This window comes from Sus scrofa, chromosome 15 (genome assembly GCF_054392235.1).
Source record: "Sus scrofa isolate SSC_HxYL_T2T_F1_AM1 chromosome 15, Sscrofa_HxYL_maternal_Yorkshire_Landrace_v2.0, whole genome shotgun sequence".
Taxonomy (NCBI): domain Eukaryota; kingdom Metazoa; phylum Chordata; class Mammalia; order Artiodactyla; family Suidae; genus Sus; species Sus scrofa.
In genome coordinates, this window is record NC_139397.1 from 102,590,853 (window position 1) to 102,604,525 (window position 13,673).

Here is a 13,673-nt window from a genome sequence, read left to right on the forward strand (position 1 = left end):
AATGTGTTAAGTGACACTGTGTACATACAATCTTTAAATCTCAGCTTGTGGAGAACTTTATAGGATAGACCCTAGTTTACTGTACATAGTCACTGAAAGAAGGAGAAAAGATATTTAAAAAGACTTACAAGACCTGTCATTCAAATGCAGCGTTTAGTTAGGTCTTGTTTGGATGCAATTCCAACCAACTGCAAAAAAAAAAAAAAAAAAAAAAAAAAAGATAATTGGGAAAACAAACACAGGATATCTGATGATATTCAGTAATTATTATTATGAAGACATACAGATGTTCAAATTGCTAATTATTTGAGAAATGCAAATCAAAACTACCATGAGGTATCCAGTTAGAATGGCCATCATCAAAAAGTCTATAAGTAACATGCTGGAGAGGGTGTTGAGAAAGGGAATCCAGCTATACTGACTGTTGGTGGGAATGTAAATGGGTACAGCCACTATGGAAAACTGTATGAAAGTTCCTTGAAAAACTAAAAATAGAGGTATCACATGATCCAGCAAGCCCACTTCTTGGTGTATATCCAGAAAAAACAAAAACACTGCTTTAAAAAAAAGAAAAATGCACCCCATTGTTCATAGCAGCACTGTTTACAATAGCCAAGACCTGGGAAACAACCTAGGTGCCCATCAACTGGCAATTGGCTTATGATATGGTTGGCTTAAGAAGATGTTGAGTTTGGGGTTGGTAGATGCAAACTATTACATTTAGAATGGATAAGCAATGGCGTCCTAGTGTACAGCACAGGGAACTCTGTCCACCCTCTTGGGTTAGAACATGATAGAAGGTAGTATTAAAAAAAAAAGTATGTATATGTATGACTGGGTCACTTTGCTATACAGCAGAAATTGAAGGAACATTATAAATCAACTATAATAAAATTTTAAATAAAAACAGGAAAGAGGAGTTCACATTGTGGTTTAGCAGCAACAAACCCAACTAATATCCATGAGGATATAGGTTCGATCCCTGGCCTTGCTTAGTGGGTTAAGAATCTAGCATTGCTGTGAGCTGCAGTATAGGTCACAGATGTGGCTCAGATCCCATGTTGCCGTAGCTGAGGTGTAGGCTGGCAGCTGCAGCTCTGCTTTGACCCCTAGCTTGGGAACTTCCATATGCTGCAGGTGTGGCCCTAAAAAGCAAAAAAAAAAAAAAAATAGAAGAAAAATAAAACAGGGAAAAAAAAGAAGAAAAGGTATAGATACAATGGAATGTTACTTGACCATTAAAAAGGATGAAATATTGCCATTTGGAGCAACATAGATGGACCTAGGAAGTATTATATTTAGTGAAGTAAGTCAGAGAATGACAAATATTGTATCACTTATATGTAGAATCTAACACATATATATGAATGGAATTCCCTTGTAGTGCAGCAGGTTAAGGATCTGGGTTGTCACTGCTCTGGCACAGATTTGATCCCATCTCGGGAACTTCCACATGCTATAGGCACCGCTTAAATGCATGAATAAATGAATGAATTTATAAGAATATATACAAAACAGACTCGCAGACATAGAAAACAAACTTATTGTTGCAGGGGGAGGGAAGAACAAATTAGGAGTATGAGATTAACATACACACTGCTATATATAAAATAGTTAAGCAGCCAGGATTTATTGTATTGCACAGGGAATTTAATATCTTGTAATAACCTATACTGGAAAATAAACAGAAAAATACATATTTGAATCATTTTGCTGTACAGCTATTGATCTGTACAACTGATCAATAGATTTTACAATATTTTGTTCCAGTTGTACAGCAAAATGACTCAGTTACATTATGCTTCAATTTTTAAAAAGCAGTGTGTTTAAAAAAATAATAGAAGTAAATGTAGAGTGATATCTACACGTGTCCCATGTGAGGAATTTCATTCCACACACGCACATGCATGTGCATACGTACACTAAGTAAAAATTATGAATGTGGAGGAATTTGGCTACGTTAAATGTTAAAACTGTTGCCAGTGAAAGAAAAACATTTTAAAGTCAAACAACAGATTGAGGAAATATTTGCAGCACATATAACTTGACAAAACCTTAGTGTTCAGAATATTTAAAGACTGCAAATCAGTTTTTTAAAATAGGAAAAAATGAGGTTTATAGCCATTTTATAAAGGAGAAAATTCAGTAAATGTGGAAAATGTTCAACTTCATTAGTCATCAAGAAAGTACAAATTATAGCAATAGTCATACACCCTCCCCATCCATCAAATTAACAAAAATTTAGCTGACAGTAGCAAGTACATAAATAAATAAATTATCCAGGCACATGGTATAATAACCAAAGAGGATTTACAACTAGATCTCTTTTTTTTTTTTTTACAGCGTGGGTAAATCTCAAGAATATAATGAAAAAAGGTTGCAGAGTAGTATATAGAATATGATAAAATTATAGAAATTTTATAGACACTCAGACATTACAGTAGACTGCTTAGGGAGACATACGTATGTAGCAAAAGTGTAAGAACATCAATGGATTGTATAGATGCTTACTTCAGGGTATTGGTTGTTCCTGGTGTCAGAGTGGAAAGGAAATGGGATCAAGAACGAGAACTTCCAACAATCTGCCAGTACGGCAGAAAAGTTAATCATCCCAAAATGGAGCAGAGGGATATGTGGGTGTGTGTTAGATCATCTTCTCTCTTCATTATGTTTGAAATGTCATTAAAATATGTTTTTTAAATAAAATAAATAGGGCCTTTGGTTTTAAATGTCTTGTATCAAACTCTTTTATCAAATTCACCTGGAATAGAGGCCAGGATTCACTTACTAATTGGTTAACTTTGACTAAATTATTTAATCTCTTAGTACCTCAGTTTCCTCATCTATAAAGTTGACTTACTAATTTTAGCTTCTGAATAGAATTGTTGTGAGGAACAGATTGGAAACTACATGTTTGATTGCTAAAAAGGTGCTAAATACATCAGATATTAGGTAAAATTATTGTTTTGTTCACATAATGGGTTTTTTGTGCTCATTTTCAAAAATTTGATAAATGTTTCCATTATTTTTTTCTAAAGTTATTTTTTAATCCTAGTAAGAGACTCTAGTTTGCCAATGAGTACTTGTCAAAATTGAGGATGCAAAGCTCGGCTACAGCAAATCCACAGGGATCTCTTTATAACGTTTTTAAAAAGAAAAATTAAAACTTTAGAGAAGTGTTTGCTGGGTTAGTGTTCATGATAATTCTGAGGAAATTAATTTTTACCGTAAAAATTGTCTTGAACAAAGAATAAACAACAACCTCATTCTTAGGGTATGATTACCCTAAAATATGATTGTGTACACATGAATTACTTCTTCCCTTATTCTTGGTATTTGTATTTCCTTGATTTTCTTTTACTTCTAGACAAGTTGGAGTGTTATGGTTTAAAAAAAAAAAAAAAAAAAAAACACTGAAGCTAGAGTTTAGTCTGCTCTTTACGTCGTCACCTACCGTGCTTCAGGAGAGTAGAAAAATACCAAGCTCATAATTATCCATGCTTGCCTCTCAGTGTTTCATTACCTATGGATTTTATGGCTAATGGAGTAGCTAGCTATAAATAAGGGTTGTGTACTGCCTAAGAGTGCAACTGTAAATCTATTTCCTTTACTAAATTTGGCTACACTAAAATTTTTCAGTCACCAGAAATTTAGCAATGAGTTCTTAAAATCTTGTTACTTAAATAAAGGCAAACTGGTTATAAATTTAAAACAAATAGGTAAAATGTATAAAATCTTTGTGTAATATGTGTTCTCATTTCTAACAGTATAACATTCAAGCTTATCCAACAACAGTGGTGTTCAACCAGTCCAACATTCATGAGTATGAAGGTCATCACTCTGCTGAACAGATCTTGGAGTTCGTAGAGGTACTTTTAAGTTGTAGCCTATGGCTATAAATCTTTCCATGTATGTATACACTTTGTATGAATATTTAATAATGTTTAACAATAGGATTTATTATTTTCATGCCAGAACACTTTCTGAGAAGAAAAAAAATTTTTTTAATTTTCTAATGTTTTGCTCCTGTTACAGACTTACTCTCAGAGGTTATAGCAAGTATATCTTTCATTTGTTACTGAGTATAGTGCTTTGTACTTAGTGGACATAGTTATTATTGATTGAATGCATAAAATTGTACCTTTTACATAAACCCATGTTACCCCCTTTCTCTAGTAGAACTGCCACACATTATTTCTTTTAGGTCCCATGTAGATGAGATAGCTGTGAGCCCCATTCTTGGACAATTTTGAGAACTGTGTGGCTAAGGACAGTCTTACCCCAGCCACCAATGGAGGGCTTCTTCAAGGCCAGGCAGTTTTGCCAAGCCTTCTGTGTTTTGAGCCCAAAAGTGCCCTACATCTGCAGCATCTCTTTTTTTCTCACTAATGGTCGTAATTGACCAAAACAGTTACAGGGGCCTCCTAAGAAAGAAATGAACAGTTCTAGCTTATTATCCACTCAGTGACCATTCTGTCCTCTGTCTTACTCATCTCTTCCTCCTCCTCCAGAATAATAGTTTTTTTTTGTTTTGTGGTGTTTTTGACTATTTCCCCAGGAAGCTAACATCTTTGTTAGGATTACCTGAGTGTGCATCATGATAGACTGAAGCTCTATTAAAACAGCATTTGAAACAAATGAACTATAGAGAGCTTAATATCTCCAGTCAGAACGTTGGAAAAGTAGAAAAGTTAGCTTTCCATTAATAACTAAAGGGTCATTTCCAAACCAGCTATTGGTTCCAGAAAGAACTGTACGGCCTATGACATCTGGGCAGCTCTTGGAACTCTTGTCTCCTCTTTTCTCTACCTAAAATGATTTTAGTGATACATAGAAATAAGGAAATACACCTTGATTTAAGAAGACTGATGGGCAAAATCCAAACTTAAAAAATAAGGATCATTTCTTCCTTTTTAAAATAATTCACTGTAGATTCTCTTTAAATATCTGTTGTATCTTTTGATTAGTTCAAAAACAGGAAATTTTCCCTTTTTTTTTTTTTTTCAGGGCTGCACCTATGGCATATGGAAGTTCCCAGGCTAGGGGCCAAATTGGAGCTACAGCTGCCAGCCTGCACCACAGCCACAGCAGTGCAGGATCCGAGCTGCATCCTTGAACTACACTGCAGCTCACAGCAACGCCAGATCCTCAACCCACAGAGCGAGGCCAGGGATCAAACCCTCATCCTCATGGATGGTAATTGGCTTCATAACCCATTGAGCCACAGCAGGAACTCCAAGAAAAAACAAAAAATTTTCTAAATGAGGTATTATTTATACAGTTTGCAAAGAATATATGAACTACTCCTTTTTATATTTGTTATAATGAAAGCTGTATTCTCTTAAGGATCTTATGAATCCTTCAGTGGTCTCCTTGACACCCACCACTTTTGATGAACTAGTTAGACAAAGAAAACCTGACGAAGTCTGGATGGTTGATTTCTATTCTCCATGGTGTCATCCATGTCAAGTCTTAATGCCAGAATGGAAAAGAATGGCCCGGGTATGGTAAAATAGTTTATTGTAAATCTTAACATTTACTAAGAATTCTTGTTTAACGGAATTATTTTGGAATTGAAATGAGTGAACCCACTTCTGGATTAGCACAGTTCTGATGGTTTTTTACATACCAATTAGAAGTCACCTGTGTTTCTGTCTGGTATATGAATGGTATAAAATAATTACCCTTTTTCTGTGTCTCTTGGTACATTTTTGACCACATTTCTGCTAAATGTGAACCCAATATCCCCTTTATTTCCTACTATCTTTTTTTTATTATTTCATTTTTAGAGCTTAAAGATAGTTTCTTAACAATATTGTCAGCCTTAAAAGTAAGGGGAAAAAGTGGCCTTGATCAGTGAAACAGTTTTTAAAATTTTCTACAAATAAAATCTTATAAATCATGAAAGATGGAAAACAAATTATTTAAATACCAGAATGAAAATGCAATTATAATTTTATAATTATTTCTGAGATAATGAATGACCAAAGAATTAAATTTATTTCTGATATCTTAACATTTAATATAATTTTCAACTCTTTCTAATAAACTCTTTTAATTCTGGCATAAATTGCTATGCTATCTGTAACCCATGTCTCCATATGAAAAATGGTCTCTCTTTAAAATACCATGGCAAAGAACTTCATTAGTTCTTCATTTCTTAACACTTTGGTTTTTTTACTTATTTGTTTATTTTGGGGTTTGTTGGCCACACCCCTAGCATATGGAAGTTCCTGGGCCAGGGATCTAATCTGAGCTGCAGCTGCGGCAACACCAGATCCTAACCCACTGCACCACAGCAGGAACTCCACACTTTGAATTTTAGAGATACCTAACTTTCCTGGTTTAACAGATGAATAAAATCAGTCATTTAAACCACAGTAATTGTAGCAAGCTCTTGACTACAAAATTACATTTCCTGTTCATTACCATAAATGTTCTATTATGTTTTAAGCCCTTACCAATTTTTCTTCAGTGAAAATCACAGATAATTATTATAGTAACCATTGCACAGTGACATTTTCTTGATTATAAACATAAAATAATAGTGGAGGTAATTTTATTCTAATTACTTTGACTATTTTTTTTCTTTTATAGACATTAACTGGACTGATCAATGTGGGCAGTATAGACTGCCAGCAATATCATTCTTTATGTGCCCAAGAAAATGTTCGGAGATATCCTGAGATAAGATTTTTTCCCCAAAAATCAAATAAAGCTTATCAGTATCAGTAAGTGTTCTCTAAAATCTGAAGACATTTATATAACCATTTATTTATACAGTTTAAAAGTTACCCTAACTAAATAAAAGTTAAACCAGCAAGTACTTTGGCGGAGCCTGCCATGTTTAAGATAGAGCGCTAATGAGAAATTTAGAAGGTGAACAATGAACAGTCCCATTGATTGTGAAGCTGACAGTCTAATAAAGGAGAAAATAAGGAGAAGAAGAATATGTATTAAGTCCCTGTTTGATTTCAGGTGCTATACTGGATGGCTTTTTTGAGCATATTATTTCCACTAGTCCTCACAAATACTCAGAGAAATAAGAATTATTAGCCTTCCTCCTATTCCAGATAAGTAAACTGATGTACATAACAGATAACTTCCCCAAGTCACACAGCTGCTAAGGTTTGAAGTTGGGATTTGAACTCAGGCCTGACTTTGTGTCCATGCTATTTCCAAACCCTGTATGACACTTCAAGTAAGAAACTCAAATCTAACCATAGATTCGAAGGAGAAAGGGATCACAACTATGAGAGGAAATCATGAAAGGCTGCATTTATGAGGTGCCTTTTGACATGGGTCTTAAAGTGAGTAGAAATTTGACAGTAATAACTGGAGTAAAAATTCAGAAATTAAAGCTTTGGACATTTTGGGTTTTCCCATTACCATGTGTCTGTAGGAGCTGTCTGGTAGATATCTAAACATTCGAGTCTGTCTGGAGCACAAAAAGACATCAAGACGAGGGAAATATATTTGGGAAGCCATGTAAGCAGTATTTGTAGCTAGGTTTATCTGAGAAAGAGATTTAGATGAGGTCAGTTGACTAAAGTTACCCTTTATATTGGTAGAATGAGATTGTTTTCTGAACGTATTCAGTAATAGAAAATACTATGTACAACTTACATATTTTTTCTTCTCTTAGTAGTTACAATGGTTGGAATAGGGATGCTTATTCCCTGAGAATCTGGGGTCTAGGGTGAGTACTTAAAATATGTATTATTATATAAATGCTGTCTACCTTCCTGTCACGTGTTTAGCTAAATGTACTGAGTTATTTAAGGTTCTAGCATTTTATTTTATTTTATGTTTTGCTTTTTAGGGCTGCACCCACAGCATATGGAAGTTCCCAGGGTAGACGTCAAATCGGAGCTGCAGCACCCTACACCATAGCCACAGCAATGCCAGATCCTAGCTGCGTCTGTGACCTACACCACAGCTACTGTCAACACCAGATCCTTAACCTGCTGAGCAAGGTTAGGGACCAAACCCGCAACCTCATGGTTCCTAGACAGATTCGTTTCCGCTATGCCACAGTGGGAACTCCCTAAGGTTCTAGCATTTTAAAGTACTTTATAAAGAATTATAATTTACCAAGATAAAGTTTTGCTTTATTACATTATCAGTCTTTGAAGTCATTTCATAAACTTAGAAAGATTTACAATATTCTTCTTTAGATGTTTGCTTTGGTTTTATATAATGAAAAATAATTTTGATTCCTCACCACAGATTTTTACCTCAAGCATCTATAGATCTAACACCTCAGACTTTCAATGAAAAAGTTTTACAAGGGAAAAGCCACTGGGTGGTTGATTTCTATGCTCCTTGGTGTGGACCTTGCCAAAACTTTGCTCCAGAGTTTGAGCTCTTAGCTAGGGTAAGTCTTGTCCATTTACTTAAGTAAGTTGGGGTCACATGCAGGTTTTAATAATTAGATAAAACATTGTAAATACAATTTTTTAATTTTCTCAGAGTTTAAAAAAACTCCATTCTATTTCTACGACTGTAATCTTTACAGTAGATTTCTTCCTTCTTTATTAAAGCTTTTAATTAATGTCCCTTATCTTGAATGACATCATCTATCTAACCATAATAGCCAGAAACTTCACTTCTGCTTGTTCTTTATTTCCTTTTCATCACCATTACTCTGCTGCCCTCTAGGCAGTCACTAGATCCTGTCAGTTCTACTTCCTAAATGCCTTTCAAATCTGTCATCTCCTATACATTTCCTCTACCGTCCTCTTTGTTGTTGGTGGTTGGGGTAAGACTGTGCTTAGCCACACAGTTCTCGAAATTGTCCAAGAATAGAGCTCACAGCTATCTCATCTACATGAGACCTAAAAGAAATAATGTGTGGCAGTTCTACCAGAGAAAGGGGGTAACATGGGTTTACGTAAAAGGTACAATTTTATGCATTCAATCAATAATAACTATGTCCATAAGTAAGTAGACCTAATCATATGTGCCTTTTAACTAGTTTTGTGTTGCCAGTCTGCTTTCTTCAGTTCTGCCTTGGTGATTCTGAGATAGCACCTTTTCTGGCTGTTAACCACATTTCCTGACATATATTCTTTTTTTTCTTCATTTTTAAAAGTTTTATTGAAGTGTTTAATTTACAGTGTTGTGATGGTGTCTGCTGTACATGTACACACATCCACTCTCTTTCAGATTCTTTTCCAAAACAGATTATCACAGAATATTGAGTGGAGTTTCCTGTGCTATACACAGCAGGTCCCTATTGTCCAGTCATTCCATATACCACAGTGTGCATACGCCAATTCCCAACCCCTGGTCCATCCCTCCCCCCTCATCTGTCCCCTTTAGTAACCATAAGTTTGTTTCAAAGTCTGTGAGTCTGTTTCTATTGTGCAAATGAGTTCATTTGTATCCTTTTTTTAGACATATAAGTAATATTGTATGATTGTCTTGCATTGTATAACTTAGTATGTAATCTCTAGTTCCATCTATGTTGCTGCAAATGGTATTATTTCCTTCTTTTTATGGCTGAGTATTATTCCATTGTGTGTGTGTGTGTGTGTGTGTGTGTGTGTGTGTGTGTCACACACTTTTATACCTCTGACTGTGGACATTTAGGTTGCTTCCATGTATTGGCTATTGTAGATAGTACTGCAATGAACATTGAGGTGCATGTTATCTTTTTGAATTATGATTTTTATATGCTTATACTGCTATAAATGTCCCTCTTAGAATTGCTTTTGCTGCATCCCATAGGTTTTGGATCGTTATGTCTCTTGATACTTTTCGATTTCCTATTTGATTTCTTCAGTGTTCCATTTGTTGTTTAATAGCATATTGTTTAGTCTCCACATGTTTGTGGGGTTTTTTGCTTTTTTTTTCTTCTTGTTGGTTACTAGTCTTAAAGCATTGTGGGCATGATAGATGCTTGATATGATTTCACTTAAATTTACTGAGGTTTGATTTGTGGCCCAGAATGTAGTCTGTCCCAGAGAATGTTCTACATGCACTTGAGAAGAATGTGTATGCTGCTGGTTTCAGATAGAATGTTCTATGAATATATATTAAGTCCATGTTGTATAATGCATCATTTAAGGCCTGTGTTTCCTTATTGATTTTCTGTTGGGATGATCTGTCCATTGTTGTAAGTAGGCTATTGAAGTTCCCCCACTATTATTGTGTTATTACCTATTTTTCCTTATGAGGTGTTTCTGTGTTGGTGCATGTATATTTACAGTTGTTAAATCTTCATGGATTAATCCGTTGATCATTATGCCATGTCCTTCTTTGTCTGTCTTTATTTTAAAGTCTACTTTGTCTGACATGAGTTTTGTTATTACAGCTTCCTTTGATTTCCATTTGCATGGAATATTTTCTTCCATCCTTTCACTTTGTTTGTAACTGTCCCCAGAACCAAAGTAGGTCTTCGAAGACAGCATATACATGAGTCTTGTTTTTGTATTCATTCAGCCAGACTATGTATTTTGGTTGGAGCATTTAGTCCATTTACATTTAAGGTAATTATTGATATGTGTGTTCTTAATGACATTTTGTTAATTGTTTTGGATTTGGTTTTGTTGGTCTTTTCTTCCCTCCTTATGTTCTTTTCTCTTGTGGTTTGATGACTATCTTTAGCGTTATGTTGGGATTGCTTTTTCTTATTTGTGTGTGTATTAATTGGAGATTTTTGGTTTGCAGTTACCATGAGGTTTTGAGTCTATATATATATACAAGAGTCTTTTAAATTGCTGGTCTCATAGTTACAAATGCATCTCTGGTATCCTGCATTTGTACCCTCCTCTTCTCACAGTTGCTAGTTTTGAGAGCATATTTGTGTGTGGATGACTTCCTCCCTTTACTATATGCTTGCCTTAACCAGTGAACCTTCTCATTTGTAATTTTCTTGTTTCTAGTTGTGACCTTTTCTACCTGGAGAAGCTCCTTTAGTATTTGTTGTAAAGCTGGGTTAGTGGTGCTGAATTATCTTAGCTTTTGCCTGTATATAGGTTTCTCCTTCAAATCTGAATGAGAGCCTTGCTCAATAGAGTATTCCTGTTTGGAAGTGTTTTCGTGTCATCATTTTAAGTATTTTGTGGCACTCCCTTTTGGCCTGCAAATTTCTGCTTAAGAGTCAGCTGATAACCTTACTAGGGTTCCCTTGTTTGTTTTTTGTTTGTTTGTTTTTCCATTTTTTTTATTACTCAAATGAATTTATCACATCTGTAGTTGTATAATGATCATAACAATCTGATTTGACAGAATTTCCATCCCATAGCCCAGGCACATCCCCCCACCCCCCAAACTGTCTCCTCTGGAGACCATAAAAGTTTTTCAATGTCTGTGAGTCAGCATCTGTTCTGCAAAGAAGTTCAGTCTGTCCTTTTTTCAGATTCCCCATGTCAGTGAAAGCATTTGATGTTGGTGTCTCATTGTATGGCTGACTTCACTTAGCATGATAGTTTCTAGGTCCATCCATGTTGCAAAAAATGCTGGTATTTCATTCCTTTTAATGGCCGAGTAATATTCCATTATGTGTATATGCCACATCTTCTGGATCCACTCCTCTGTCGATGGACATTTAGGTTGTGTCCATGTCTTGGCTATTGCAAATAGTGCTGCAGTGAGCATTGGAGTACATGTGTCTTTGCAGGTTGTGGTTTTCTCTGGATAGATGCCCAGGAGTGGGACTGCCAGATCAAATGGTAGTTCTATGTTTAGTTTTCTGAGGAATCTCCATCCTGTTTTCCACAGTGATTGAACCAATTTACAATCCCACCAACAGTGTACTAGGGTTCCTTTTTCTGCACAACCTCTCCAGCACTTACTGTTTGTAGACTTTTGGATGATGGCCATTCTGGCTGGTGTAAGGTGCCTTGTTTGTTAATTTCAGTATTTTCTCTGTCTTTAGTTTTGGTCAGTTTGATTAATATGTGTCTCTGGGTGATCCTCCTTGGGTTTATTTTATACGGTATTCATTTCGTTTCCTGTATTTGAGTGAGTGAATCTCGTCCCATGTTAGGGGAGTTTTCAGCCTTTATCTCTTCACATGTTTTCTTTGGCTCTTTCTCTTCTCCTTCTGGAACCCCTGTAATGTAAATGTTGGTGCATTGAAAGTTGCCCAGAGTTCACCTAGACTGTCCTCATTTCTTTTTGTTCTTTTTTCTTTATTCTCTTCCATGTTAGTGATTCCCACCAGCCTCTCTTCCACCTGCTTATTCATTCTTCTGCCTCCTGTAATATGCTCTTAGTTTCTTCTAGTGAACTTTTTATTTTGGTTATTGTGTTTTTCATTTCTGCTTGTTTAAATCTTAAAAATCTTCTATCTTTGTTAAATATTTCTTGTAATTTATCAGCGTTTATCTCCATTTTTTTCCCCGAGACCTTGGATCTTCTTTATCGTCATTATTCTAAAGTCTTTTTAATGGAGGTTGCTTATCTCTAGTTCACTTAGCTATTTTTCTGGGGTTTTGTCTTGTTCCTTCATCTGGCTCCTCTCTCTCTGCCTTTACATTTTATGTAGCTTTCTGTGTGATCTCCTTTTTGCGGGCTATGGAGCCAGAGCCTCTCTTGCCTCTGGTTTCTAACCACCTTGTGGGTGAGATTGATACAAGGGCTTGTGGCAGGCTTCCTGCTGGGAGGGACAGGTGTCTGCCTACTGGTAGGTGGGGCTTTGGGTGTGATTAGAGGTGGCTCTGTGCAGGGGAGTACCTTAGGCAGCCTATTTGCTAATGGGTGGAACTTTGTCCTCACCATGTTTGTTGTTTGGCCTGGGGCTTCTCAGCACTGATGGGTGGGGAAATTCTTCCAAAATGGCCACCTCCAGGGGAGACACACCACTGATAAGACCTGGGACTTCCACCTCCAGTGTCCTGCCCCAACAGCAAGCCACAGCTGCACACCTCTGTCCCTCCACTTTCCCAGGAGACCCTCCAAGACCTGCAAGTAGGTCTGACCCAGGTTCCTATGAAGTCCCTACTTTGCCTTGGGACCCAGTGCACATGCAAGCCTGTGTGCCCTCCAAAAGTGGAGTCTTTCTTTCCCCTAGTCCTGTGGAGCTCCTGCACCCAAGCCTCACTGGCCTCCAGTGAATGCTCTGGGCTCCTCCTTCCAGAGCCAGAAACCCAGGCTGGGGAGCCTGATGTGGGGTTTGGAACTCTCACTCCTATTCGAGAGCCTCTGTAATATAGTTACTTTCCAGTCTGTGAGTCACCTACACAGCAGGTATGAAATTGCTTATACTGAGAAAGCACCCCTCCTACCATCTCAGTGTGGCTTCTTTGTCTTTGGGTGTAGGTATCTTTTTTGTTACCTTCCAGTCTATTTTGTTAATAGTTGTTTAGCAGTTAGTTGTAATTTTGGTGTTTTCATGAGAGTAGGTGAGCTTGAGTCCTTCTACTCTGCCGTCTTGTCTCCAGAGCTCCTGCAGCCATTTTCTAACCATTATGATGTTTGACTACATAACAAATTTTCTCTGGTAATTCTAACAAAAATGTTTTACTCCTTTATCACTTAAAAACTGAAAAACTTAGCTATGTATTTTGTAATGCACTTATATTGGGAATATAGAAGAAAACTATTTGAAAAGGTCATTCAACAAATCCTTAACACCTAAGCATTAAGCCAAATACTAGAACTAAAAAAAAAAAAAAAAAAAAAAAAGACAAAAATTCCATGTCTTTAATATGACTTTAATCTAG

General features: G+C 36.3%; 1 protein-coding gene across 4 annotated transcripts in view; it reads left to right on the top strand.

Moving 5' to 3' along the window:
- DNAJC10 (DnaJ heat shock protein family (Hsp40) member C10) overlaps positions 1 to 13,673 on the top strand; it is a 184,309-nt gene that overhangs the window by 37,676 nt on the left and 132,960 nt on the right. For 3 of the 4 annotated variants that reach the window (XM_021076313.2, XM_021076312.2, XM_021076314.2), the window contains 5 exons: positions 3,768 to 3,869; positions 5,347 to 5,502; positions 6,598 to 6,731; positions 7,646 to 7,699; positions 8,230 to 8,377. The exons of the other annotated variant lie outside the window; for it this stretch is intronic. In XM_021076313.2, the coding sequence (XP_020931972.1) occupies positions 3,768 to 3,869; positions 5,347 to 5,502; positions 6,598 to 6,731; positions 7,646 to 7,699; positions 8,230 to 8,377 (594 nt within the window). The remainder of the gene's footprint in view (positions 1 to 3,767; positions 3,870 to 5,346; positions 5,503 to 6,597; positions 6,732 to 7,645; positions 7,700 to 8,229; positions 8,378 to 13,673) is intronic. 4 annotated transcript variants of the gene reach the window in all.